The sequence below is a fragment of the Oncorhynchus gorbuscha genome, linkage group LG06 (assembly GCF_021184085.1).
Source record: "Oncorhynchus gorbuscha isolate QuinsamMale2020 ecotype Even-year linkage group LG06, OgorEven_v1.0, whole genome shotgun sequence".
Taxonomy (NCBI): domain Eukaryota; kingdom Metazoa; phylum Chordata; class Actinopteri; order Salmoniformes; family Salmonidae; genus Oncorhynchus; species Oncorhynchus gorbuscha.
Genome location: NC_060178.1, coordinates 84,109,857 through 84,137,677, shown reverse-complemented (window position 1 = coordinate 84,137,677; position 27,821 = coordinate 84,109,857). Strand labels below are relative to the sequence as shown.

Below are 27,821 nucleotides of genomic sequence, written 5' to 3'. Positions count from 1 at the left end.
CGTTAGCAAGTAGTAGGCAAGGCAGATTTCAGACATGGTCATCCACAAGACAAACCTGGACAATCTTGTATGAAGTCCACAGTCTAAGACCAAGAAAACACCATCGCTTGCTGAATATAAACTGTAATCTAGAAACATGCATTTAAAAGATTGCATGCTAGTCTTATGCTACCTCTTCACGACCGGTCATTAACAAAACGTCAGTTGGACTCAAGCACAGGAGGTTGGTGGCACCTTAATTGGGGAGAACGGGCTCGTGGTAATGACTGGAGTGGAATGGTATCAAACACATCAAACACACTGTCTGCAGGTGTTTGATGGCATTCCATTTGCTCGGTTTCTGCCATTATTATGAGCCGTCCTCCCCTCAGCAGACTGATATGGCCTCAAGTGTCTGGTTTGTTCTCTGCTTCTTCATAAGACAAAGAACCCTACAGAATAAAACGCATGTATGTAAGTGTGCATGCTTGTGCAGAGCGCCCTCTGGTGAATGGGCAAACTACGCACCCCCCAAAAAAGCTCAACAAAACCAGCTAACTTCCAGTAAGTGAGCTTCAGATGTATGTGTAAGGTCAGATAAAATATACTAAAATCACCTGTTTGACCATGTTCAGCTCTTCCTGCATCTGCAGGTGAAATCTCTCTGACTCTGCCAACTGCTCCTGGAGAATGTAGAGACACGGCAAGAAAATCAAAAAGTCTATATATTCTCTAAAGTCTACACACAAATGTTCCTGTTTTCTGACCTACTAATGTTTGATTTCTCTAACTCCTGTGATACCTGTAGTTTCTTGATGTCTCTCAGAGCCTCGATGTGGTCTTTCCTCAGTCTCTCCATCTCCTCCAGGTCATCAGAGTCAGACAGTGAAGGCTGACAGATACAGGACAACAGGGACATTATTAGACAGAGACAGTGAAGGCTGATCTAACAGTGAAGTATGATCTGGAGAGACAGGAAGACAGGGACATGAATAAAGGCTCTACTTCACACAATCACAGCAACGGAACATGGGACTAACAACTTGTCAAAAGCTTTACATCAAACAGGCATTACCAGCATGTATAGCATCAACACAGGAACACATCATTAAAATAACATGTTACTACATGATTTAGTTACAGTCTGTATTACACTCTCACACACACACTACAACATAGGAACACATGCATATAGGCCAGTGGTTTTCAAACCGATCCTCGGGGACCCCTAGATATTTCACAACTTTGTTGTTGTCCTGAACTAGCTCACCTGGTGCACCTAACATGGGCTTGATAATTACAGTAGTTGACCAGTTGAATCAGGTGTTCTAGCTCTGGAACAGTTCAAATACATGGAACAGATGGATGTCCCAACAGATGGGTGTCCCAAAACCCCTAATAGATCGGTTACTGAAGACTTTACTGCAAACATATATTGTACAATCACACTACTACACACATTAATCACCTTCAAGCAGAGCATCAACAGGTCGACATCCATAACCACTACTACACTGTACACATGGATGTTTACTACAGCAAACAGGAATGTTACAATAGAGAAACACTGTTAGTGCAGGGATGGGCAACTCTAGTCCTCAGGGCCTGATTGGTGTCACACTTTTCACCCAGCCATATAGCTGACTAAATTAATTGCATTCTAAACTAAAGACCATTATTAGTTGATTATTGGAGTCAGGTATGTTTGCTGGGGCAAAAGTGTATCACCAATCAGGACTAGAGTTGCCCATCGCCACCTTAGCATAAAGACAGAGCTTCAAATCATCATACCCATTTGAAATTTCGCAGTCTGATGTGCACTTAACCAACTACAAATGCATGAGCTTTGACGTCTTCACAGAAGAAAACCCTAGAGGCTAAAGTGTACAGTATTAATATCTCCTACCGTGTTGGTAGGTGACTCTAGGAGACTGGAGAGGTCATCGGACACGAACCTGGAGCCTTGACCTCCGGCCCCTGACTCCTCAAACTGAAGCTTGAACAGCTCCCGTGTCAGTGTCTCAAAGTCTGCACAGAGTAATAACATGTGTTTTATAATCACAATCTATGAATATAGATGCTCGTTGCACAATTTTGTATCGCTGAAAAACACATAAGAAAAGACTGTTGCCTGTTAAAGTTTCAATAGAAACATGCTACATTATTCATACAGTTGAAGTCAGAAGTTTATATACACTTGGGTTGGAGTCATTAAAACTTGTTTTTTCAACCACTCCACAAATTTCTTGTTAACAAACTATAGTTTTGGCAAGTCGGTTAGGACATTTACTTTGTGCATGACACAAGCCATTTTTCCAACAATTTTTTACAGACAGGTAAAACGTGTAAACTTAGATATCATGCAATGTCGTGGCATATAAGAACATCGTTGAGACAAGTCCAATGGCTCTATTGAAGAAGGCCAACCATATCTACTCACTGCAAGAGTTTTTATCCCAATCGGTGAACACAAAGGCCACAATGATTTCTACAAAACTCGACCTCATTCCCTTTTAGATCAGACAGCAGGCTCAATCAACCGATGACGCAATTGGTTGACCTCTCCCAGCGTGAAAATAAACAAATACCACTATGGTACATAATTATGTCTGAAACGCCTCTCATCAATCATAATTATGTAGGGAGACTGGAACAACACCCCAAATAATGTCGAACGGTGAAGTTTCACTTTATCTGGTTACAATATTCTAACCAAATGGTGACCATCTCATCAATGGAAACCTTCCCAGGCTCTTTAGTATGACAATACTTACCCAGATGTACTGTAATTTAAGATTCTGTGCAGTCAGTGAACATTATAACAATAAAAAAAACATCTCAACAGAAGACATTACCTGGAATGATATTCACTCTCAAGGGTGGCCAAACAATTAAGTGAAAGCCACCCCCCCTTCAATAGGCCACGCCTCCATCTCTTCTGGTAGGCTGCCGCCGCTACATTGCACACACCACTATTCAATGTGAATGCACATGAGGTGTTGAAAGTGTTATAGGCTTTGGGGTTTAGATTGATTTGGTTTTCAATTACGATGTTGGTTTTGTTTGGGTGTGGTTTGCCTTGATTGGAATCCTCCTCATTGGTCAGGATGTGTTGCCCCTGTCGCCTGGTTAGTTAGTCGTTAGTTTCCCCTGTGCTGGCCCAGTGCTCCAGTTAGCATGAGAGATGTTGGAAGAGCGATACCACTAGCTCTTCCTTTTTAAGTTTAAGTCTTGTCTCACCTGCTTGGCTTGCTCCACGGTCATTTGCACTCCCCTACCTACGTTGGTGTGGGTTCTTTTCCTTTAGTTTCTGATATCAGGCAAATCTACTGGGTGTGTGTTAAGACCACATTAACACAAGTTTGCTTGGTCAGAATGCAGTCTGTAGGCACCCCCATGGATGTCTTTCAGAACCAATTTTAAACCCCCACCTGTTTCGGTTTTCAATGTCATTTGGTAGTTCCCTATTTCTGTTGAGCGACGATTTTTGGTTTCTTTTTGGGGAACTTAACAAAAGCAATTTAAAAGATTTCATTCAATAAATTTTAAAAAATCACATGAATCTATACAGTATAGTTTAGATATAGCGGGACATGATATGTGTTACCTGTGTAAGGGTCAGGTAAGGTAAGGGGTTATCTTGCCTGCGTAGAATAATAGTTAGGGTCAGGTAAGGTTATGGTGAAGTGTAGTCTTACCTGCGTAGGCCACGGTCAGAGCAGGGTTAGAGCTATGGTAAGGTAAGGTTATGATAAAGTGTAGTCTTACCTGCGTAGGCCACGGCCCCATCAGGCTTAGGGTTAGAGTTAGGATCAGGTAAGGTTATAGTGAAGTGTAGTCTTACCTGCGTAGGCCACGGTCCCAGCAGGCTTAGTGTTGGAGTTAGGATCAGGGAGGTTATGGTGAAGTGTAGTCTTACCTGCGTAGGCCTCTGTCCCAGCAGGCTTAGGGTTAGAGTTAGGATCAGTTAAGGTTATGGTGAAGTGTAGTCTTACCTGCGTAGGCCTCTGTCCCAGCAGGCTTAGGGTTAGAGTTAGGATCAGGTAAGGTTATGGTGAAGTGTAGTCTTACCTGCGTAGGCCTCTGTCCCAGCAGGCTTAGGGTTAGAGTTAGGATCAGGTAAGGTTATGGTGAAGTGTAGTCTTACCTGCGTAGGCCTCTGTCCCAGCAGGCTTCGGGTTAGAGTTAGAATCAGGTAAGGTTATGGTGAAGTGTAGTCTTACCTGCGTAGGCCACGGTCCCAGCAGGCTTAGGGTTGGAGTTAGGATCAGGTAAGGTTATGGTGAAGTGTAGTCTTACCTGTGTAGGCCTCTGTCCCAGCAGGCTTAGGGTTAGAGTTAGGATCAGGTAAGGTTATGGTGAAGTGTAGTCTTACCTGCGTAGGCCACGGTCCCAGCAGGGTCTGTTCGCAGTCTGGCCCTCAACGTCTGTCTCTGTGCCTCCGTAGGATTCAGTCCTAATGCATCCAGAGCCTGCCAACACACACACACACATAGTTTACACACACCGTATCAAAGACACACACCCTCACACATTTATACACACATGACTACACACACAGAGTAGTAAACACACGCACACCTAGTGTGCTTTATGTGAATAGTGCCTATCGATTTTCCAATGATGTTGTGGGAGAGGGATTGGAGCAGCTTGGACAACATGCACCCCAACACGTGCGCACACACACGCAGTAACATGCACATTGGCTTGACTGTACACTCTTAGAAGAAAGGGTTCCAGGTAGAACCCTCTGTGAAAAGGGTTTTACGTGGAAGCCAAAAGGGTTTTACCTGGAACCAAACATGGTTCTTCTATGGGCACAGCCAAAATAATCCTTTTAGGTTCTAGATAGCACATTTGTTTTTAAAGAGTGTAGGCATCCATTTGATTAGGCCAGAGCAAATGACTGGCCAGCAGCAGTAATAGCTTATTGAGCAATGCCTCTGCAGGGAGGGGTCAAAGTCAACACAATCATTACACTGCAATGACCCTAGCATCAAACCACATACATACTGTACACATACATCTACAGACACACCAAGACAATCAAACATTCCTACACACATACTCACAAATCCTCAGGTACAGGCACATACAGTCATACCAGTGGAGGATGGCTCATAATAATGGAAGGAACAGAGCGAATGGAATGGTATCAAACACATAGAAACTATGTGCTTGATACCATTACACACATTACATTCCAGCCATTACCACAAGCCCGTTAAAGTGCCACCAGCCTCCTGTGAGTTATACAGTTATTATTTGTTAAACAAAAGCTCTTTCTCTGAACTATTGTATTAGTATAACATCTTTATTTATGTGCATACAATATAGCTCATTGTTTGTCATTTTTATTTATAGTCTTTTTTGCTCTTTATCAAGGGTGCCAATCATTATGGACCTGACAGTACAGTTCACCAATACACGCTAACAAATACACAAACTTCCACACACACACACACACACCTGCTCCAGCCTCTCCAGTTTGAGGCGACTGATGGAGCTGAGGGAGCACTTCCTGTGTGGTGTTTGCTGGATGCTGTTTGGCTGACAGGCAGGGTAGGATTCTGAGTATCGGGACACAGGTGAGGTGTTAATGTATCTCTTCTTTGACATTTATGACTTATGTTTATTGCATTTACATGAGAGAGAGAGAGAGAGAGAGAGAGAGAGAGAGAGAGAGAGAGAGAGAGAGAGAGAGAGAACAGGTCTGCGTTCAGTACATTGAAAGTGTAATTGAACGGAAACGTTACTGAACGACCAGTTGGGGTTGGGTTATGGGTTCAAAATGCAGACCTGCTCTTTAAATGCATCACTCGTTGCTTCAAGCTACACACCAGCACACCCACCAAAAGTATTTTCAGTACAAGAACGTTTGTGGGAAATGTGTTGTTCAGTTAAAAACGCTCAGCGATGAGACACGTGATGCCGTGGAGCTGAGCAGACGTTGACAAACCGAGCTCTTCAAAGTTATTATATTTTTACCTAAATAACAACGTTGAAATAATATTCTAACATCGGCTGATAAATTGTCAAGTACTTACCTTCCCAAAGAGCCATGGACCCCCGACCGAGAGGCAAGAAGGACGACCAAAACGTTGTTGATTCCCAAGATAACGATAACGCTACAGCTAGCAAGATTAGCATTAGCCCTCATAACTCAGACGACAGTTCCAGACTGTTGCGCTCAGCAGCCTCTTGCGAGCCTGCTGACATGCTGGCTACTCTCCTCCGGGAAATTCGGGATGGTAACAGAGGTCTTTCTCTGAAAATCGATAAGAAATCGGCTGAACTCCATTCTTCCATTGACGACCTGAAATCCTCCATGAATGATCTCCTTTTGAGAACGACTGAGGCAGAGCTGCGCATTAGCACAGTTGAAGATACCATCGCTAGACATGACCAGGTCTTGACACAACTGCAAAAGGACAATGCCTACCTCAAAAACAAAGTAGATCAGATGGAGAACCAGAGTAGATGTAGTAATATCCGTGTGGTGGGATTGAAAGAGGACAGCGAGGGCCGTGACCCGGTCCGTTTCTTCACTCAATGGATCCCGGAGGTCCTAGGCATAATCAACTTCACCAAGCCGCTGGAAATCGAACGCGCCCACAGAACATCAGCGCCGAAACCCCGGCCAGATGAGCCCCCACGAGCCGTCCTGATCAGGTTCCTCCGTTTCCAAGACAGAGAGAAGATACTGCAACTCGCAAGAGCCAAAGGGGACATCGCCATCGATGAGAAGAGGGCCAGCCTTTTCCCGGATATGAGCGCGGACCTCGCCAGACGCCGCAAGCAGTTCAGACCTGCCGCCAAAGCACTGAAGGAGAAGAACATCACCGGCTACCTCATCCACCCTGCGCGAATGAAAGTTCAGTACAAAGGCCGAAGCCATCTCTTCAACACACCGGGAGAAGTGCATACTTTTCTCAAAGAACTGAGCAACGTCTGAGTCTGAGCCAGGACGGTCTCTCTGGGGGATAAAATGCAGTTCGTTTGTTTTCTCTTATCCGGATTGAACTGCTGGTATCTCCCGGTCACTTTAATTGATTTGTACATTTTCAACTAACCGTATCTTCCCGGGGTGAGTTCTATTACATTTACAGGAGAGTATATTTTGGTTTAGTCCATATCTACTGGGCGAAGCAATAAGTGGGTTTAGGCCCACTGCTTTCCCCCTCATTTATGTTAATCTTTCGTAAAGAGACTCAAGCAGCCCTTACCGTGGGCAGTAAATATTCAGCCATAAATATCTATTCACAACGTTTGTTTTCAATTTAGAGAGCTCGCAGGTTTTAGTTTACGCCAAGGTTTAGCTAGTAAGAGCAAGATGGAAAGCGAGCAGCAACGTATCTCTACAAGTGTATTCATGTTTGATTGTTGGGACTGTTGTTCTAGTCTGACAATCGGGGTGGGTGGGATTTTTATTATATTTTTTTTCTATGTTCAATGTTTATTTCCTAAAGAGACACACAGGTCACTTTTGTGCTCAAACCAAAGTTGAAACATTTCCCAATTATCTGCTTATGATAGATTTCTATTCAGTTACATATTTGAAACCCAACCTATGCTTAATCCACTAAAATGTCACATTCAACGTAAAAGGTCTTAACAGCCCGATTAAAAGGAAAAGAGTCTATACATACCTTAAGAAATTAAAGGCTGACATTGTGTTTTTACAAGAAACACATCTTACAGCCAGTGAACACAAGAAATTGAAGAGGGAACGGGTAGGACAAGTTTTTGCATCCTCTTTTAAGTCCAAAGCAAGAGGAACTGCAATTTTGATAAGTAGACACATCCCCCTTCTGCGTCAACAACACCATCTCTGATCCCTCTGGCAGGTTTGTTTTGGTGCAGGGGCATATGTTTTCAGAGTCTTGGACCCTATTGAATATTTATGCTCCTAACTTCAATGACCATATGTTTATTCAGAATGTCTTCCTTCAGGTTGCTCAAGCACCACGAGGATGGCTACTGGTTGGAGGAGATTTTAATTTTTGTTTAGATACAGTTCTTGATAGGTCTTCTGATAAACCCTCACTTCTTACCAAAGCCGGCAAGCTCACCATGTCATTCATGAAAGATCTCAATTTACTAGACATCTGGAGACAGTTGCACCCACAGGATAGGGACTACTCTTTTTATTCACACCCACACAAGACACACACACGCATAGATAACTTTTTACTTTCGACACAACTGTTTCATAGAGTGTTAGATGTCGAGTATCTCCCCAGATTGCTTAGTGACCATTCTCCTCTGGTATTATCAATCTCCATTCCTACCAAGGTAAATGGAGCATATAGATGGAGACTAAATTCTACACTTCTAAAGCAACCTGAATTTTGTTGCTTTAGAATTTTTTGTTGCTTTAGAATTTTGAGCAGATCAATATTTTTACTTTGACAAACAAACCCTCTGCTCCTGACAGCTTCAATCTTTGGGACACATTGAAGGCCTACCTGAGGGGACAGATTATTTCCTATACTAAAGGGCTGAAGAGAAAACACGGTGCGGTACTGAGTGCTCTTGAATCTGAAATCTCCGAGCTAAAGAAAACCTAACAAAGAGGCCCGACTAAAGATCTATACAGGCTTTTGGTAAATAAAAAACTTAAATATAATATTCTGAACACATATCAAGCTGAGAGGGCCATCACTAAATCAAAACAGCGTTATTATGAGCTTGGAGAGAAAGCTCACAAAGTATTGGCATGGCAACTGAAAGCAGAGGAAAGTAAGAGGACAATTAATGCCATAGAAACTCTCACTAAAGAGATATCTTTCGACCCTACTGAAATTAATAATACTTTTAAGAAATACTATGAAGACCTCTACACTTCCCAATCAAGCGATGATCTATCAGAGATAGACTCCTTTCTCTCCTCTCTCAACCTCCCATGCCTGTCAGGGGAAGACAGCGAGCGCCTGAGTGAACACTTCTCAGTCCCTGAATTGTTGGAGGCCATTAAATCCTTACCTTCTAATAAATCTCCTGGGGAGGATGGCTTCCCTCCAGAGTTCTATAAAGAATTTAGGGAGCTGTTGGTCCCCTACCTTATGGAGGTACTTAAAAAAGCCAGAGAAGACAACTGCTTTCCAGAGTCCTTCTCTCAAGCAGTGATTACTGTAATCCACAAGAAAGGGAAAAACCCGCTAAAGTGCGCCTCCTATAGACCAATCTCTCTCCTTAACACAGATTGTAAACTGGTCACCAAGATGCTATCTAAGAGATTGGAGTCATGTCTTCCCCTGTTGGTCAACACAGATCAGACTGGCTTCATAATTAATAGATTGTCCTCCAATAATCTCTGAAAAGGCCTTTGATAGGGTTGAATGGCCATACCTCTTTCGCGTCTTGGAAAATTTCGGTTTAGGTACCGTGTTTGTAAATTTGATAAAATCACTCTACAAATCTCCTAAAGCTAGGATTGCTACCAATGGGATTACTTCCTCCTCTTTATAGGGGGAACAGACAAGGTTGCCCAATTAGCCCCCACCTCTTTGCCCTCGCCATCGAACCGTTGGCTGAGGCTATTAGAACGTGCCCTGACATACATGGCTTTGAGGTGGGCCCCCATACCCATAAATTATCACTCTTTGCGGACGACCTTGTCTTATTCCTAACAAACCCAGAACACTCCCTCTCTCACTTGCAGATCCTACTACAGTATTATAGTTCTTTCTCTGGATATAAGGTCCTTCTGTAGCTCAGTTGGTAGAGCATGGCGCTTGTAACGCCAGGGTAGTGGGTTCGATCCCCGGGACCACCCATACGTAGAATGTATGCACACATAACTGTAAGTCGCTTTGGATAAAAGCGTCTGCTAAATGGCATATATATACATATATATAAGGTCAATCTTGATAAAAGCGAAATCTTACCGTTGTCTGTCTTTGACCATCATACCATCAAGCACAAGTTTCCTTTTAGATGGTCACCTATGGGCTTCACATATTTGGGCATAATGGTGGATGGTAATCTGAACAACCTCTATAAACTCAATCTGACCAGTTTGTTGCAAAAGGTGGAGGTTGACCTTTGTAAGAATCAATGTAATTAAAATGAATGTCCTGCCCAGGTTTCTATATCTGTTTCAATCTCTCCCTATCCCTGTTCCCGCAGCATTTTTTTCCTCTCTCGACAAGCTGACCAGACGGTTTATCTGGCACGGCAAAACCCCTAGGGTTGGCCTGGATAAACTGACCCTTGATTACAGTCAAGGGGGCTTAAACCTCCCCAATTTTAGAATGTACTACTGGGCTGCACAGTCTAGGTTTCTGGCTCAGAGGTTTGACAATGGTCCCTCTCCCTCATGGTTGAACATTGAAAAGCTTGAGGTAAATGATGACACTGGGGCAGATTTGTTTTACAAATGGGACAGAAAATCTATAAAAAACATCACAGACAACCCTTTAATCATACATTCTGTCCTGGCATGGTGCAAAATGCATGAGCTGTTCGGACGAGGGGGATTCCTTTCCCCTAAAACCCCTTAATGGAACAATAGATTGATCCCTATGTTTTTCCAGAATAGTAACTTTAGACCATGGTCTGATAAGGGGATCACTCTTCTGGAACATTGTTACGAGGAGGGAGTTCTTATGTCTTTTGATCAGCTGAAACAGAAATACCAATTGCCTAACAGGGACTTCTTTAGCTACCTACAACTACGAAACTTTATTAGGGTGACTCTCAAGGGACAATGGAACCTACCTAACATGTCACCTATTGAACAACTCTGCCACGCAGACCAACCACTGTTCAAGACCATTTCCCGTGTATACGATGCTCTTATGTCAGGACTAACACTGCCTGGGCTAGATAAACACCGACTTAGATGGGAGAGAGATCTGGGTATTGATCTTGATGAGGCTCTATGGAGTGACCTATGCAGGGATGGGGTTACATCCACATTGAACTCCAGATACAGACTGATCCAGTTTCATTTCCTCCATCAGCTCTATATCACCCCATCTAGACTACACGGGTTCAACCCAGATATCTCCTCCCTATGTTTTAGATGTGGCTCAGATGAAGGAACATTCCTCCATTCCACTTGGCAGTGTTCAAAACTACACAGTTTCTGGCAGGGGGTATGCGATACCATATCCTCAATTCACGGGGTTGCATTCCCTTTAGACCCGGAGGTCTGTCTACTGGGTAACTTTACTAAAACCAATCTTAGGCAAAGCCATACTATAAAGCTAACAGAAATATTGCTAGCGATTGCCAAGAAATGTGTTGCCTTGAAATGGAAATTGGTTTCCTCCCTGCCAGTTGCAATGTGGCTTTCGGAAGTTAATAGTTGTATCCCTTTGGAGAAAATCACTTACTGCTTGAGGAATAAGTTAAAGACATTTTACAGAATTTGGCAACCTTTTATTGACTATATGGAGAATCTCCCCCCACATCTCATTTATTGAATCTATATATAATCCTCACATAATGTTTCACACGTAATGTATATTATGTAGCCTACGGCAGGTGATACAATGTCTCGTTATTTAAAAAAAATATATATAGTTTTTAATTTTTTTAATGTATTATTGTATGTTTGTTTATATAACTATAATTATAATTTATTTTTGTTACGTTCGTCTGTTACTGTCACTTTGTCCTATCGTTGTCTAATATCTTTTCACTTTTGTTTTGAATGTTCTTAATTGTAAAATGCAAAAATAAAATATTTTTTAATTAAAAAAAAAAAAAACATTAAAAAACGCTCAGCGATGTAGCAAACGTTTAAGTGAACTGAACGCACCCCAGGTGAGCTACAGGTGTAAACAGACAGTATCACATAGTCTGGAGCGAGGCATAATTAGAGAGAAAGGCACAGAGGAGAAAAGACAGAAAGAACGAGGGAGGAAATTACTATTCTGATGGACGGCTCTGCTTCACAGCTTTTCAAACCACCACATTATATTTGTTAAAAATCTACCAAGCTCACGACATAGCAAGATGATAGACATATGCAGTCCTTTGTACAGTCCTCTGACAGACAGATATAGTATATATACAGATATAGTCTTCTGTAGCTCTGTTGATAGAGCATGGCGTTTCCAACACCAGGATAATGGGTTTGATTCCCGGGACCACCTGAATTTAAAATGTATGCAAACATGACTGAAGTCACTTTGGATAAAAGCATCTGCTAAATGGCATATGTTGTTATTATTATTAGAACAAATTGAAAGTTTGAAAGTGGTAAATCGAGGTAGTTCCGGTAATTAGTATAGGTAAAGAAGGTAGACAATGTATGTAAAACAGTTTTAGGTTACGTTGACAAATGCAGTAAACGTTTAAAATGTGTGCACAGGAGTCATATCTGATTAAATGGCTGCACCAACTGAACATTAACATTCTGGGCAACACTTGAAGGAAGTCTATCTGCCAATCATTCACATCTCTGTATCAACTGATCATTAACATGTTGAGCAACACAGAACATCCAGACAACATCACTCATCATACCAAAGCCGCTCGAAGAACATTATTCTGAGAAGGGATTCCATCCGGAAGATGACAGTGTCTTGTTTTTGACACCTCTAGGTGTGGGACGAAATGTCCCTTAGACTGTGTAGACTAGACATCCAAGGCCAGATTAGCCTTTTTCCACCTAATAGACATGTCTTGTTTTGACACATTCAGATGAAGCGTCTTCCGCCTCACTCGATCTCCTCCTTCCTGGCTGCACCCCACACCACGCTACATCTGTCCTACCAGTCTACACAGCCAAATCTCCAGTGTTAAAAAACAAACAGAGTTAAATCAACACTGAAAGTGTTGAGTCTGTGGACCCATATAGGCACCAGAAGTGTTACATTAACACACTGCTAAGTGTAAAGCCTTATTCAAATAGTAACACTCTCAGTGTGAATTTTTTTTTTTTTTACACTGGATAATTTGCTGTGTATCTTCTCTATGTACCAACGCAACAGGCTCTGATATATCTGATTTTGGGTTCCAAAATGGCTCCCTATTCCCTATATTGTGCATTACTTTTGACCAGGGCTCATATGGCCAACTCTAGAAGACAACATTGGGCATTATAGAGCAGAATAGAATATACTTAATTTTCTCACAAGGGGGAACTTTGGTACCCCACATAACCTTATAGAATTGCTTTGAACTGCTTAGGGTGGTATAGAACAGAGTAGAGCAGAGTACATTTCTTTAGAACTGTACAACCCAGTTCAGTGAAGTAAAACTGCCTAGAACAATAACACAGAACAGATACACAACAACGCACAGAACAGTTGTGAACACTTGAAATTACACAGAGACACACATGGAGTGAGGTGTGCGTGTGAGTTTGACAAGATATCATGTTAGAACTGGTTTCAAATGTAGGTTTCAAGTATAGGTCACATCATTACTTGGGCTGGTTGTTTGCCTGACTCACTGACTGCGTTTATGACATGGCTCTGTCCTGTGAAGAGAGATAAGGGCTAAAAGGCACACACTCATTTGACTATTAATCTCTTCTTTACAACCTGCTGTGACCATTTTCCCAGTATAGTTCCCACCTGGAGGTGTGAGTCCCAAAGGGCACCCTATACCCTATATAGTACAGTACTTTTTACCAGAGCCCTATGGGCCCTGGTCAAAATTAGTGCACTACATATGGAATAGAGTGCCATTTGTGATGCATTCAAAGTGTAGGTGTACTGTATGGGAGGGTGGGACTGGGACATGTCTTAAAGCCATGGGACACCATGTTCCAAATGTACATCAATAACTAAGACATGTCAGATTAGTTATATTAGCCCAGAGGCAAATGTGAAGGTGAGACAGAGAGGGAGAGAAGAAGAAAGAAGGAGAGAGAGAGAGAGGCTGAGAGAAAGAAAGGCTAAAAGAGAGAGGCTGAGAGAGAGAGAGGCTGAGAGAGAGAGAAATAATTGGAGGAGCGAAAGAGAGAAAAACGGAGACAGAGACACAGAGATGATAGAGAAGTAGACAGATCTCACCAGGCTTGGCATCTGTGGTGCTGGGACTCTGACGGGGGGAGGAGACACACATCTGTTCTGTTCTCATTCGAACCTGCAGGACACAACCACACAAACCACACCAACCATTAATACTATATAGGAGGAATAACCATTTTCAGAGAAGACTGGTGTGAGTGGGTGTGTGTGTTGAACGTGTGTTCGAGCCTCAGCCTCTAACTTGGCTAAGGTTGACAGATGGCAGGGTCTCGCTGGCGGGGTTGAGGGTGGAGGTGATCTTGGGCACCACCAGGGGAACCCCAGGGAGGGCTGCAGGGAGTGTGGTTCTCCTGTGCTGGAGCAGTGATGCAGGGAGAGGCAGGGCCCCCAGCACAGCCATGGTCTCTTTCCTGATGGGAGGCACTGTGGGGGCTCCGCTGACTGGGCCCTGGGGGGTGATAGGGCTCTGGGGGCCACTGCTGGAGGAAGCAGAGCTGGAGGAAGACCTGTGTCTCATAAACGCTATCTCCACCGTAGGGTCTGGTCTGAAGAAGGACAGAGAAATGAGAATGGATTGGAATACTTATAAAGTAGTAAATATGAATATATCCCAAATGGCACTATTTTTTTTACCAGGGCCCATAGGGATCAAGTCAAAAGTGGTGCGCTATTTAAAGAATAGGGTGCCATGAACGCATCCTAGGTTACAGTTCACACAATTGCTACAGTAGATATGTTTACTCTTCTTCTACTGTATCTTTATACAGGAACCCCTTGAAAACAAGGTGGTAGACCTTGGGAGGTTTATCCTGTCAATACATATTCAGGTAAAGTCATACAGGTGCGCCCCACCTGAGTTTGGTGCATGTCAGGATACTTCTCGCCTCCTCATAGGTCACTCCAACTAACGACTCCTTATTAATCGACACCAGCTGATCTCCTGGCTGTAGTCTACCGTCCTGCAATGCAGATAGAGAATATCATTAGCCTATAGTTTGACTATAATAAACATGGTCATTGTCAGTTGAACCAACACATATTTTTCCTGTCTCACACTTTGTCTTCCCACAAAACCCCATGTAAAAACCCATGAATAACACCTGATTCCCCCTGTATCAAAAGGTAAACATAGTGACAAGTCACCCTCTGGCAGTCTCCTCCAGGTATTATTTCCTGAATCAACACCATTGGTCCCTCGGCTCGGTTAGCTCCGCCTTTTATGATGAGGCCCAGGCCTGTTCCCTTTGAGATGCATATCAACTGAATGACGCTGTCGAGAGACAGAGAGAGAGAGAAGTATATAATAGGGCAGGGAAAGAGAGAAAGATAGAAAGGGGCAGTCAGGGAGAGAGGAAGAGGAAGTGAGAGTGTGCAGTATATCTCAGACTAGCACACAGACTGTGAGCATGATTAAATAAACACACAAAAACATATGGGTTTCATTCAGGCTGTCCCTGAAATCTCTCTTCCTTTGTATTTGTATCTTTCTCTATCTCTCTCCTTCTATACATGTGAGGGTTTCTCTTCTGTCAGAGAGCAACGTGACTGTTCAGCATCATGCACACATTCAATATATTGTTTTGTGTTACACAACTAGATCTTATATAAAAGGATATCAAGGATAAACTGTTACAACCTTTCAATCTATCTTAGTGACACAAGGACATCAGGGATATATAACCTGGCCATTTATCTATCTAGTTCTCTGGAAAAAAACCTTCTGTCGGGATTTTAAATTATGAGGACAAACAGACAGTGACAACAAGTGCAATATTCCCGGTGCTTTAACTGTCTCGTTCTATTTCTGCCTGACACTTACTTATTGAAGACGTGCTGTGTAGGGGTTGTGTTAGGGTTCGATGTGTAGGGGGGGCCAGTGGTATAGAGGGGTCCAGGGGTGAAAGGGGGTCCTGTGACCCCCTCTTTAGGGCTGAGGAGCTGGCTGGTGGGACTGGTAGATCTGGAGGAGGAAGAGGAGGAGGCCGTGTCTGTCTTGTCTCCTGGGGGGAAGTGAGAGAGAGAGAGAGAGAGAGAGAGAGAGAGAGAGAGAGAGAGAGAGAGAGAGAGAGAGAGAGAGAGAGAGAGAGAGAGAGAGAGAGAAGAGGTTTGTTACTTCCGATCGATGACATACATTGGTACAGGAGCCAATAATGAATCACACATTGTGAGGTGTAAAAACAGCTCTTTTGATTAGCATAGAGAAACACCTACACACGTTAGCCACATTGTTGCCCAATGTTCTCATGCATATCTCAAGGTAGGATTCAGTGCTCTATTATTTTAAATAATGCCGTGTTGAATTTGAGTGTCGGTGAAAGGATGTTTGGAGAGGGAGGCGGATTGCGAGAGGAGCTGAGCCAGCACTCAGTTGGAGAAGGTGAAAACAATTGTGAATACGGATGAGAGTAAGGATTGTGAAAGGGAAAATGAATGAGAATTAGGAGTGTGAAAGTAGGAAGATAATGGTTAAGAGACTATAGTGTTACATGGAGATGAGGAGGGGAACGGGGGACAACCAGGTCTTAGGTACAGTTTATGAGTCCCAAATGGCACCCTATTCCCTATATAGTCCACTACCTTTAACCAGGGCCCTTTTCCCAAATGGGAGCCATTTGGGACACAAAGGTCCTAGGTACAGAAACTCACCTGTAGACAGTTGTGTAGGGGAGACTCTCCCTGAGCTTCCTTTAAAACTGCTTTGAGAACCATACTTATTCATCAACTCTATGAACTCCCGCCTGGAAGACACACACAAACACAGACCCACGCTGTCAATTTACCCATAGAAACAGTGCAGTAGATCTCTGTCTCCCTCCCATGGTCAGATAGACATTGATTCCCAGTGACATCTGATGGGCATGGGCTCATTAAAAGTGACTTCTTTGTCAGTGGTTGAGATTAGGATTATTTGAGCTATATCAGATCAGGCTGCTAATCCAGTTTAATCTTGCGGTAAAGAGTCTACTGTCTTAAGAGTTCGGGTAAAGAGTCTAGGTGCTTGGAGCCCTTGTTGGAGCCCAGCCATAACCTAATAAGTATGTCTTGGAGAGAGGGATTGACCTCTTGCCACCAACTGTCTGATCTGGGATTCAGTTTTGTGTCATAGACACTAAATAAATGAGGGTTCCTTGAGAGTTCTTTGTGGAACCAAACTGACCCAAAGAACCCATTGAGCCCTTCGGAGTGATTGTTTGTACATGTTCTTTCATCTTTTCATGATAATTCAAATATAGGGGTGGCAGTTTATTTGAATATTTTGGGGTGTGGTTTACTCACAACTCTTTTTGTGCAACGGTGAATGAGACTGTCATTCTAGTTGAACTAATCTGTAGCTTGTTCGCCTTGTTTTTTTCTGGATGAGAAGGGTCCACTTCAGGAGCCCAGATAGTCTTCTGTCCCTAATATGTCAGCTTGTATATGTCTAGTTGTCTGGCGGTTGGGCCGTTGGGTGTGACTGTATTGTGGCTGACAAATTATGAAAAGCACAGAGCCTAGCAGAGTGCCAGGTCCCTTTATGTCAGGCCCGGTGTACAATACAGGGTGAGACGTGAAAGGAGAGAGACAGAGGACGGAGACCTTTCCTCAGCAGTTAGAACTAGAGTCACAGAGGATGCTATGTACGTTTTTAACTTTAACCAGCTGAATGACTCATCACAGCATTCTGAGGTAATATTACTGACCTGGCTTTGAGACTGTGTTGTAGTCCAGTCTCGAGAACACATATTGAGTGTCTCGGTGTCGGATACAGTTGTACTCGGTCTCGGACAATAAGGACTCATAATTTCTTCCCGAGACGAGCGGAGTAAAAAAACTCATAATTATCAGCTTCCGTTAAATCAGCGCATAAAACTGCGTATTTCTTGAAGCATTAGCTAAACAGCCTTTATATCTATTATAGACGTTTGCGCAGTGGCGAACCTATAGGCCTTCGGGTTGTGACAGATTCGTGATTATAAAAAGAAAGCAACCTTAATATCAGCGCACTAATGTAGGAGAATGCACTTTTTGTAAAACACAAAATGGTGTAACGTTAGTGGATGGTATAAGCAGCTATAAACCATATACCCACTTTTTTTCAGTGGGCTTTGCGTATGTACTTCTTAATCCTTACGGATGCATATCAAAGTAGTGTGGTGGAGGTATACGATTTATCAATGATGTAGTACAAAATAGAAATCATGCAGAAAGTAGCCTGCACAATCGCAAAGAACGTGAAATATATTCACATGCGCGCCGCACACAAAGCCTAGGTTCAACGGAATATCATCATCAGGCAGCAAGTGTGCAGCTCACAGAAGAATGACATCGGTAGCCGGTAGGATAGGAACTTATATATACCAGTATGCAAACCAGGTATTGAAAAAGTTTAGTGCGAAGTGAAGTGTTGGTTAGTAGGCTATTTTTGATGCACAATTGTCATCATGCGTTGCGCGCATCGGGGGCGTAGACATGGATGGGCCTGGCAATGATCACAAGTAACGTGGCTAATATGCTAGCGTATCTATGTAGCAAGCTAAAAACATGTAGCCTAATAGTAGCTCGATCGCTAGCTAGCTAGCTGCTAGGAAGATGTCATGTCATGCCGTTGGAGGAGTGGGTGAGTGACTGACTTCATATAATTTTTTGGTGGCTATACACAGCTAGAGATGCAGGTGTTATTTGATTAGATAGCAAGAACTTGATCGACTGTTATCCAGTTAGCGTATCTCTTGCGTTCACAAATTCACGATGGCTATTTACAGTCAGTAAGCGCAGGTAAAAAGAAAGAAAGTAATAGTTACTCAAGAACGCTCTAGATAACATGTAAACAGCCTAACCAGCTCTGCTACGGCAAGTAAAATGGTCAGAATGAGGTGTTCTCTCATTTGTGTCTGAAAGTAGCTATCTAGCAAGCTAGCCAACTTTAGCCAGTTAGCTTGGGTGCTTGGTTGGGACAAGCATGCATTGGCAGGAAAGCTACAGAAGGATGAGGCGGCTACAATTTCCCATCGTTTATCAGTGCAAATCTGACGGTAAATTACAAAAACTGTGTTTATCTCCCCCAGAGACCAGCAAAGAAATTCCTGAATGGATCTTTTTTTCTCTTCAGTGTTAACCCTTTCCAACAAAAACTGAAGAGATAAAATCAGAACATCATCTAAAATAATAATATAATTATCATTATTATTATTATTATTATCATCATTTTTGTTTTATAAATCCTTAGCCTTTCTCTGCAGGTGTAGAAGGCCCATTGTTCCCCACTGTGTTTGGGTTAGTAATAATTTGTAGAGTGGCTCTATTTTCCCTCCGCATGCATGTTTTCACTATTCTAAATGTCTAAAGAATCCATGTTGTTCTGAAATATGAACACAGAAATACTGGACATTTTGACCTCTTAATATGGTGGTGATTTGACAAAATTACAATCATGGTCTTGAATTTTAATTTGCATTTTTCTGGTCTCTGTCTTGACTCTGTCTCACCCCCCCCCCCCCCCAAACAACACTGCTTTGAGCTCTGTTTCAGAGCAGCTCTGCTTTCAGATCAAGTCTTGATTGATGAACTTTAGTTGTTTCTATAGATCACTTTGGCTCTCTCTCATTGGCACAGGTTGGTAACTGCATCATTCGAATATAACTATGAAGTATTCTGAAAAGAGTGCCAAATGCAATAGAAGCAAACACCCTTGCAGCTATGAATGAATGTGCTTTATCTGTCTTGTCATAAGCCTTTTTCTGAATCTGCGCATTTGACATATGTATGCACACATGACTAAGTCACTTTGGATAAAAGCGTCTTGTTAATGGCATGTAGTATTATATTATTTATACATCAAGGCCTCAAACACTGTTACGCAACACTCTACCTTTCTTTCCTAAACTCTGTTTCTGTCAACCTATTCCCTATATAGTGAACTATTTTTGACCAGGGCTCTGGTTAAGAATATAATATTATTATTACATTATATATGACAATACAATATTAGAATAGGGCACCATTTGGGACGCCTTGTCTGTTTATGAGCGAACACTACCAAAGCCCCTTAATGTTCTTACTGTATTAACCCTATTTTTAGATTGATCAAAAACAAATCACCACTCAGCTCCTAACAAGATTAAGCGTCGTTCAGTAGTGACAACAATGATGAAGTACTCTGATGTAGTGCACCCTACTGTACATCGACTACATACAACCTCACAGAGGCTAAGCACTACACTGCAATGGAAAACTGTAATTTATACAATAATTTTAGATATTATCAACCATAAAACATTCTAAAATGTTTAACAACAGCATGCTGTAAAATGATGGCGCATTGTGAGAATATTGCTGTATTTCGAAGGTACTGTAATTTCACCCCACAAAACACAGTACTGTACCATATTTTTAGAACATATTTTGTGGCGTGCCTTGTAAGAGGCAATATTTGTTGCACCTGTGAGTGAGAATGCTGTACCAATTTTACTCCTATGTGTATACTTCTTTAAAAGTATATTGCCTTCAATCTGACGGTATTGTACTGTATGTCATTACACAGTACATGCTGAAGTGACCTTATTTATATTACACCGGGGATCATGTGGAAAAGACACATCCCTGTCAAAAAGTTTTTTAAAATGTCAGTAGGTGTACTATAATGTGAAATACAGCCACCAAGCTGCATGTAAGTTACTGTAAAAATAATAGGGCATAGACTCCACACTTGAGGTCTCTCAGGTTCATCTCAGAGCAAAAAGGTCCAGTGATTATCATAGTGTTACTCTTTCACACAGTGACACAGCACAAATCAGACAAGACTGTGTGTTGCATTTTTCTTTTCTGTGCTTTGAGGTCAGGATTGGAACTTTTCAAATGGTGGTTAAATGCTCCAAAGTATAAATAATTTCAACCAAACTTCTGATGAGAAAAAAAAATATATATATATATATATATATATATATTAAATGTATTAAATAAAGTCAGCCTTGGTTACCTGCTTTCATCATCCCTGGCAACCATCAGAGACATGTGATTGGAGGCTGACGCTGATCGGAGGATATCAACCGCCCTATAGGACCACAGGAGAGAGGAGAGTCGTTTTAACACAACACCCAGGTTCAGGAAACTATGCGTCTCAAATGGCACCCTATTCCCTTTCTAGTGCACTGCTTATGACCAGGGCCCATAGGGAATAGGATGCCATTTGCCATTTGGAACACTTTCAGACATACAGTGCATTCGGAAAGTATTCAGATCCCTTGATATTTTCCACATTTTGTCCTCATCAATCTACATACAATACCCCATAATGACGAAGCAAAAACAGTTTTAGACATTTTTGTAAATGTATAAAAAAAAAATATTTAAAAACAGAAATACTTTATTTCCATAATTATTCAGACCCTTTACTATGAGACTTGAAATTGAGCTTGGGTGCATCCTGTTTCCATTGATCATCCTTGAGATGTTTCTACAGCTTGATAGGTGTCCACCTGTGGTAAATTCAATTGATTGGACATGATTTGGAAAGGCACACACCTGTCTATATAAGGTCCCACAGTTGACAGTTCATGTCAGAGCAAAAACCAAGCCATGAGGTCGAAGGAATTGTTCGTAGAGTTCCAAGACAGGATTATGTCGAGGCACCGATCTGGGGAAGGGTACCAAAAAATGTTTGCAGCATTGAAGGCCCTCAAGAACACAGTGGCCTCCATGATTCTTAAATGGAAGAAGTTTGGAAGCAGCAGACTTCCTAGAGCTGACCGCCTGGCCAAACTGAGAAATCGGGGAAGAAGGGCCTTGGTCAGGAAAGGTGACCAAGAACCCAATGGTCACTCTGACAGAACTCCAGAGTTCCTCTTTGGAGATGGGAGAACCTTCCAGAAGGACAACCATCTCTGCAGCACTCTACCAATTAGGCCTTTATTATAAGAGTGGCCAGACGGAAGCCACTCCTCAGTAAAAGGCACATGGCAGCCTGCTTGGAGTTTGTCAAAAGGCACCTAAAGGACTCAGACGATGAAAAACAAGATTCTCTGGTCTGATGAAATCAAGATTGAACACTTAGGCCTGAATGCCAAGTGTCACATCTGGAATGAAAACCTGGCACCATCCCTACGGTGAAGCATGGTGGTGGCAGCATCATGCTGTGGGAATGTTTTTCAGAGGCAGGGACTGGGAGATTAGTCAGGATTGAGGGAAAGCTGAACGGAGCAAGTACAGAGAGATCCTTCATGACCTCAGACTGGAGCGAAGGTTCACCTTCCAACAGGACAACGACCCTAAGCACACAGCTAAGACAACACAGGAGTGGTTTCGGGACAAGTCTCTGAATGTCCTTGAGTGGCCCAGCCAGAGCCCAGACTTGAACCCAATCAAACATCTCTGGAAAAACCTGCAAATAGCTGTGCAGTGACACTCCCCATCCAACATGACAGAACTTGAGAGGATCTGCAGAGAATGGAGAAACTCCCCAAATACAGGTGTGCCAAGCATGTAGTGTCATACCCAGGATGACTCGAGGCTGTAATCGCTGCCAAAGGCGTTTCAACAAAGTAAAGGGTTTGAATACTTATGTAAACATTTTTTTTTAGACATTTGCAAAAATCTTGAAAAACCTGTTTTTGCTTTGCCATTATAGGGTATTGTGTGTAGATTGATGAGGGGAGTAAAACTATTTAAACCATTTTAGAATAAGGCTGTAACGTAACAAAATGTGGAAAATGTCAAGGGGTCTGAATACTTTCCCAATGTACTGTAAATACAGTAGACATACACATCATAGCCCTTTATGTACATAATCCAGTTGTTTTTTTATGCAACGTGTGGCATTCAAGTAGATTATTCCCGTGCTTCTATGTCTGCATTACTTGCTATTTGGGGTTTTAGGCTGGGTTTCTGTATAGCACTTTGACATCTGCTGATGTAAAAAGGGCTTTATATATACATTTGATTTGATTGATTGAAAACATGTTTGAAAGACAAAAGTCAATGAAACATGCTTTAGAGACTAATAAGTTAAGGATCAGTAAGAATAAACAAGAAATCTAGTATAGCGTCATTCACACCTTAGGTTCAGAGTCTACCACTGTGCACTACTGACCTACCTCTCGTTGGTTACTCGTCCACCTAAACTCATATTATTGACTTCCAAAACGAGGTCGCCCGTTCTAAGCCGTCCTGGAGTAGAGAGAGAGAGAGCATTTTGTCATCATCAGCAACAGAGGATGTTTATCAACTAGGGCTGTCAAACGACATAAAAAATAATATTGAGTTAATCGCCCCCCAGGTGGTAAGGGTAGGCACAACACATCTGCCACGCTGATCCTCAACACTGGGGCCCCTCAGGGGTGCGTGCTTAGTCCCTTCCTGTATTCTCTGTTCACCCACGACTTCGTGGTCAAGCACGACTCCAACACAATCATTAAGTGTGCTGACGACACAACAGTGGTAGGCCTGATCACCGACAACGATGAGACAGCCTATAGGGAGGAGGTCAGAGACCTTGCATTGTGGTGCCAGGACAACAACCTCTCCCTCTGTGAGCAAGACAAAGGAGCTCATCGGGCCGAACATGTCCCCATTAACATCGACAGGGCTGAAGTGGAGCGGGTCGAGAGTTTCAAGTTCCTTGGTGTCCACATCACCAATGAACTATCACCAAGACAGTTGTGAAGAGGGCACGACAACACCTTTCCCCCTCAGGAGACTGAAAAGATTTGACATGGGTCCCCAGATCTTCAAAAAGTTGTCTATTATGCACAAATCACTCTGAGACCCTTCAGCTGACCACTGACGCAATGTTGTCATTCAGGCTCATTTTTCAAAATAAAAGCCTGAAACAATGTATTGTGACACTAGACACATTAGTGAAGCCATAGAAAAAGGAATCTGGTTGATATCCCATTCACTGCTCAATAGGGACACATAGGAACACAGAGCTTTCTAAATAAGAGTCCCTTCCATGATTGGTCCCGGGATTTTTGGCTCAGGCCCTTTTCGCCTGCAATATCAGTTCTGTTATACTCACAGATAATATTTTTACAGTTTTGGAAACTTTAGTGTTTTCTATCCTAAGCTGTCAATTATATGCATATTCTAGCATCTTGTCCTGTCAAAATAGCCCGTTTACTTTGGGAACGTTATTTTTCCAAAAATTATTATAGTGCCCCCTAGTTTCAAAAGGTTTTTAAGAGCATGCGCTATTCGGCAGGTGTAATCTAATACAGCTATTAAATATAGCCTAAGCTAGGTTACTTATCCATGTTCCTCAACATGAACTAGTCACAAGCTGCTACTACAAGAATTGGGATCATTTGCTTAAAGTAATTGTCCAGGGAAAATCACACTTTTAAAAGTTCATATTCTGTTAACTCATACCCAAATAATGCTGTTGAGTCATCCTGTACTCGTTTTTGTGGCCAAAGCATACATTGGAGAAAAAACTCCACCTCAAACTTGTATCTCAAACAGACTGTTTCATGATGTCATCTTCCTGAGGAGGATGAGCTGGCCAGTGTTTATTTGCGTTTAATATTTTTTATGACCGGTATACGCCCACATCATTCTGTTGTTGGGATACAGCCACACCATTCCAACACAGAAAAGCAAATTTTTAAAATACTTAATAAATACAAAATTGGAGGGAAAACTATATCACTCTTATTTTTTATTTCCTTTGGTATTTCATAGAAATTTGGAAACACTGGATAGTTACTTTAAATGTTTTGACCTGAGAACTACAATAAAACCAGTAACTAAATGGAATGGATGTCCTGTTCTGATTAAAATAATTGTGGGAAATTAGTTAAATCAAGAAGCCATGGCATTGTAAACATTCTCGTTTGGTTAGCTAGCTAGCTAACATTAGCATAACTAGTTAGCTACTTCTGTGCAAATTATGTTTTTGCTGTTATACAAAGAAATGCCTGGGAATGTGTTGATGATTGAACTTTCTGTAAGTTTTCCTTTGAAATTGTTGCTCAAAAGCTGCACGCATAGTGGAAGCTCTCCAGGAGCTGTTATCTGCCAAGACTAAGAGCACACAGCACAGCCAAGGGGGGCAGTGTTCTGGTTGAGAAGCACGGTTTAGACTGCTCCAACAGTTTTGCTTCGGTACTGCAGTTTAACTGACACCCGGTCCAGAAAGACAATTTCCACATAGAGAAGTCAGAAGTCAGAAAATTCCTAATAAGACACTTTAGACCTCACTTTTGTGCACAAAACATCCATTGAATTATTCAAATAATTGTCGCTGGGGTCAATTTTTTTTCCCATCACTCACAGCCGACGATATTAAAATGTTATATTCATCCAATGTCTGTCATTTTTTGGGATGATGTTGCTGTGCACACTGAGTGCTAAATTAAAATGTTTCTCTGTATAAACCTTGGACCCAGTTAATATTACACCTCAGTGAGCACAGCAGAGCATGTGTGTGTGCTGCGCTTAAAAGGGTCCATCAGTAAACAGACTTGGGGGAAGAAATGGAGATGCCATTAACGGCTTTAAAAAAATTACAGCATTTAAAATGTCAAACGTTAACTGTAATTAATGCTTTAACTTTGACAGCCCTATTATCAACATAGTAGTAAATGATACAACAACAAAAACAACAACAACCAGACATTAACGTACCATCCTGAGCAGCCAGACCTCCCGGTAACACCCGCTTGATGAAGATCCCAAACTCTTCCCGTGTTTGATCTCTGTAGCCACCTATGATTTTCAACCCTGGATGAGAAACAAGGGACAGAAGGTTAAACTTTATACTACAGGTCAGAAGTTTTAGAACACCTACTCATTCAATGGTTTTTCTTTATTGTTACTATTTTCTACATTGTAGAATAATAGTGAAGACATCAAAACTATGAAATAACACATATGGAACAATCTAGTAACCAAAAAGTGTTAAACTAATCAAAATATATTTTATATTTGAGATTCATCAAATAGGCACCCTTTCCCTTGATGACAGCTTTGCACACTCTTGGCATTCTCTCAACCAGCTTCATGAGGTAGTCATCAGGAATGCATTTTAATGAACAGGTGTGCCTTCTTAAAAGTTAATTTGTGGAATTTCTTTCCTTCTTAATTCGTTTGAACCAATCAGTTGTGTTGTAACAAGTTAGGGGTGGTATACAGAAGATAGCCCTATTTGGTAAAAGACCAAGTCCTTATTATGGCAAGAACCGCTCAAATAAGCAGAGAAACAACAGTCCATCATTACTTTAAGACATGAAGGTCAGTCAATAAGGAACATTTTAAGAACTTTGAAAGTTTCTTCAAGTGCAGTTGCAAAAACCATCAAGTGCTATGTTGAAACTGGCTGTCATGAGGACCGCTCCAGGAATGGAAAGACCCGGAGTTACCTCTGCTGCAGAGGATACGTTCATTAGAGTAACCAGCCCCCGGAATTGCAGCACAAATAAGACACATCTCAACATCAACTGTTCAGAGGAGACTGCGAATCAGGCCTTCATGGAATTGCTGCAAAGAAACCACTACTAAAGGACACCAATAATAATAAGAGACTTGCTTGGGCCAAGAAACACAAGCAATGGACATTAGACCGGTGGAAATTTGTCCTTTGGTCTGGAGTCCAAATTGGAGATTTCTGGTTCTAACCTCTGTGTCTTTGTGAGACGTGGTGTGGGTGAACGGATGATCAACCGCATGTGTATTTCCCACCATAAAGCATGAAGGAGAAGGTGTTATGGTGTGTGTGTTCTTTTCTGGTGACACTGTCTGTGATTTATTTAGAATTCAAGGCCCACATTAAACAGCATGGCTACCACAGCATTCTGCAGCGATACGCCATCCCATCTGGTTTGGGATTAGTGGGACTCTTTGTTTTTCAACAGGACAATGACCCAACACACCTCCAGGCTGTGTAAGGGCTATTTTACCAAGAAGGAGAGTGATGGAGTGCTGCATCCAACCTAGCCTCCACAATCCCCCGACCTCATCCCAATGGACATGGTTTGGGATGAGTCATACCGCAGAGTGAAGGAAAAGCAGCCAACAAGTGCTCAGCATACGTGTGAACTCCTTCAAGACTGTTGGAAAAGCATTCCAGGTGAAGCTGGTTGAGAGAATGCCAAGAGTGTGCAAAGCTGTCATCAAGCCAAAGAGTAGCTATTTGAAGAATCTCAAATATAAAATATTTGTATTAATTTAACACTTTTTTGATTACTACATGATTCCATATGTGTTATTTCATAGTTTTGAGGTCTTCACTATTATTCTACAATGTAGAAAATAGTAAAAATAAAGAAAACCCATTGAATGAGTAGGTGTTCTAAAACTTTTGACTGGTAGTGTATATGAACCACCAGTAGATAACATCTATGGGGTCTTCTATCTAACTAGCAGATAGTACATTTAGGGCAATTTCGAGGTACAATATCGGAGCTACCATTATTTAGAAAGTTGCGGTGTGTTAGCTCGTTTTTGTGGGGGGAAATGTCGCTCTTAGACTTGCTATAATAAACATTCATTGCTAGGGCCAAGATTTTTTCCTTCACAACCTGACCAGGGAAACCTCTGGGCCCCAGTTATAGCCTGATAAAACATTATACATGCATACACTCACTGTAGCTACATCTATTCATAATGCACATCACTTACGAGGTGAAGTTCTATACTGACCCAGTCCTTTCTTGCAGTCACAGAACTCCAATCTCTCGATGGCCCGGTTGATGCCGTGAGGTCCCATGATAGTCCTGGAACACACAAACACCTCCTCTGTCACGTCGTCCCAACGTTTACCATTTGAAAAATAAATATTAAGCCCTTCCCTTCCTTGTCGACTGAGAAAGAAGAATATTTATGACAGACAGGAGAGAATGGAAGAGATAAGGGAAGACATAAAGCAAGAGAGAAAAAGTGGCAACCTCTCACAGTCACAGAGTTCGTTGAATGAGCTTTCGTCTTCGGTCTCGAGGT

The 27,821-nt window shown here is 42.1% G+C and overlaps 1 protein-coding gene across 1 annotated transcript in view; it reads right to left on the bottom strand.

Annotated features, from left to right (window-relative positions):
• Window positions 1-27,591, bottom strand: part of stxbp4 (syntaxin binding protein 4) — a 50,364-nt gene extending 22,773 nt beyond the window's left edge. The window contains exons 1-15 of the mRNA XM_046354822.1: window positions 27,525-27,591; window positions 25,512-25,607; window positions 22,982-23,054; window positions 20,869-20,943; window positions 16,560-16,651; window positions 15,733-15,913; window positions 15,057-15,183; window positions 14,766-14,872; window positions 14,155-14,458; window positions 13,956-14,028; window positions 5,449-5,549; window positions 4,355-4,451; window positions 1,886-2,007; window positions 782-871; window positions 597-662 (exon numbers count right to left, since the gene is read on the bottom strand). Coding sequence (XP_046210778.1) covers window positions 597-662; window positions 782-871; window positions 1,886-2,007; window positions 4,355-4,451; window positions 5,449-5,549; window positions 13,956-14,028; window positions 14,155-14,458; window positions 14,766-14,872; window positions 15,057-15,183; window positions 15,733-15,913; window positions 16,560-16,651; window positions 20,869-20,943; window positions 22,982-23,054; window positions 25,512-25,607; window positions 27,525-27,591 — 1,671 coding nt within the window. The remainder of the gene's footprint in view (window positions 1-596; window positions 663-781; window positions 872-1,885; window positions 2,008-4,354; window positions 4,452-5,448; window positions 5,550-13,955; window positions 14,029-14,154; window positions 14,459-14,765; window positions 14,873-15,056; window positions 15,184-15,732; window positions 15,914-16,559; window positions 16,652-20,868; window positions 20,944-22,981; window positions 23,055-25,511; window positions 25,608-27,524) is intronic.
• Between the last annotated feature and the right edge of the window lie 230 nt (window positions 27,592-27,821).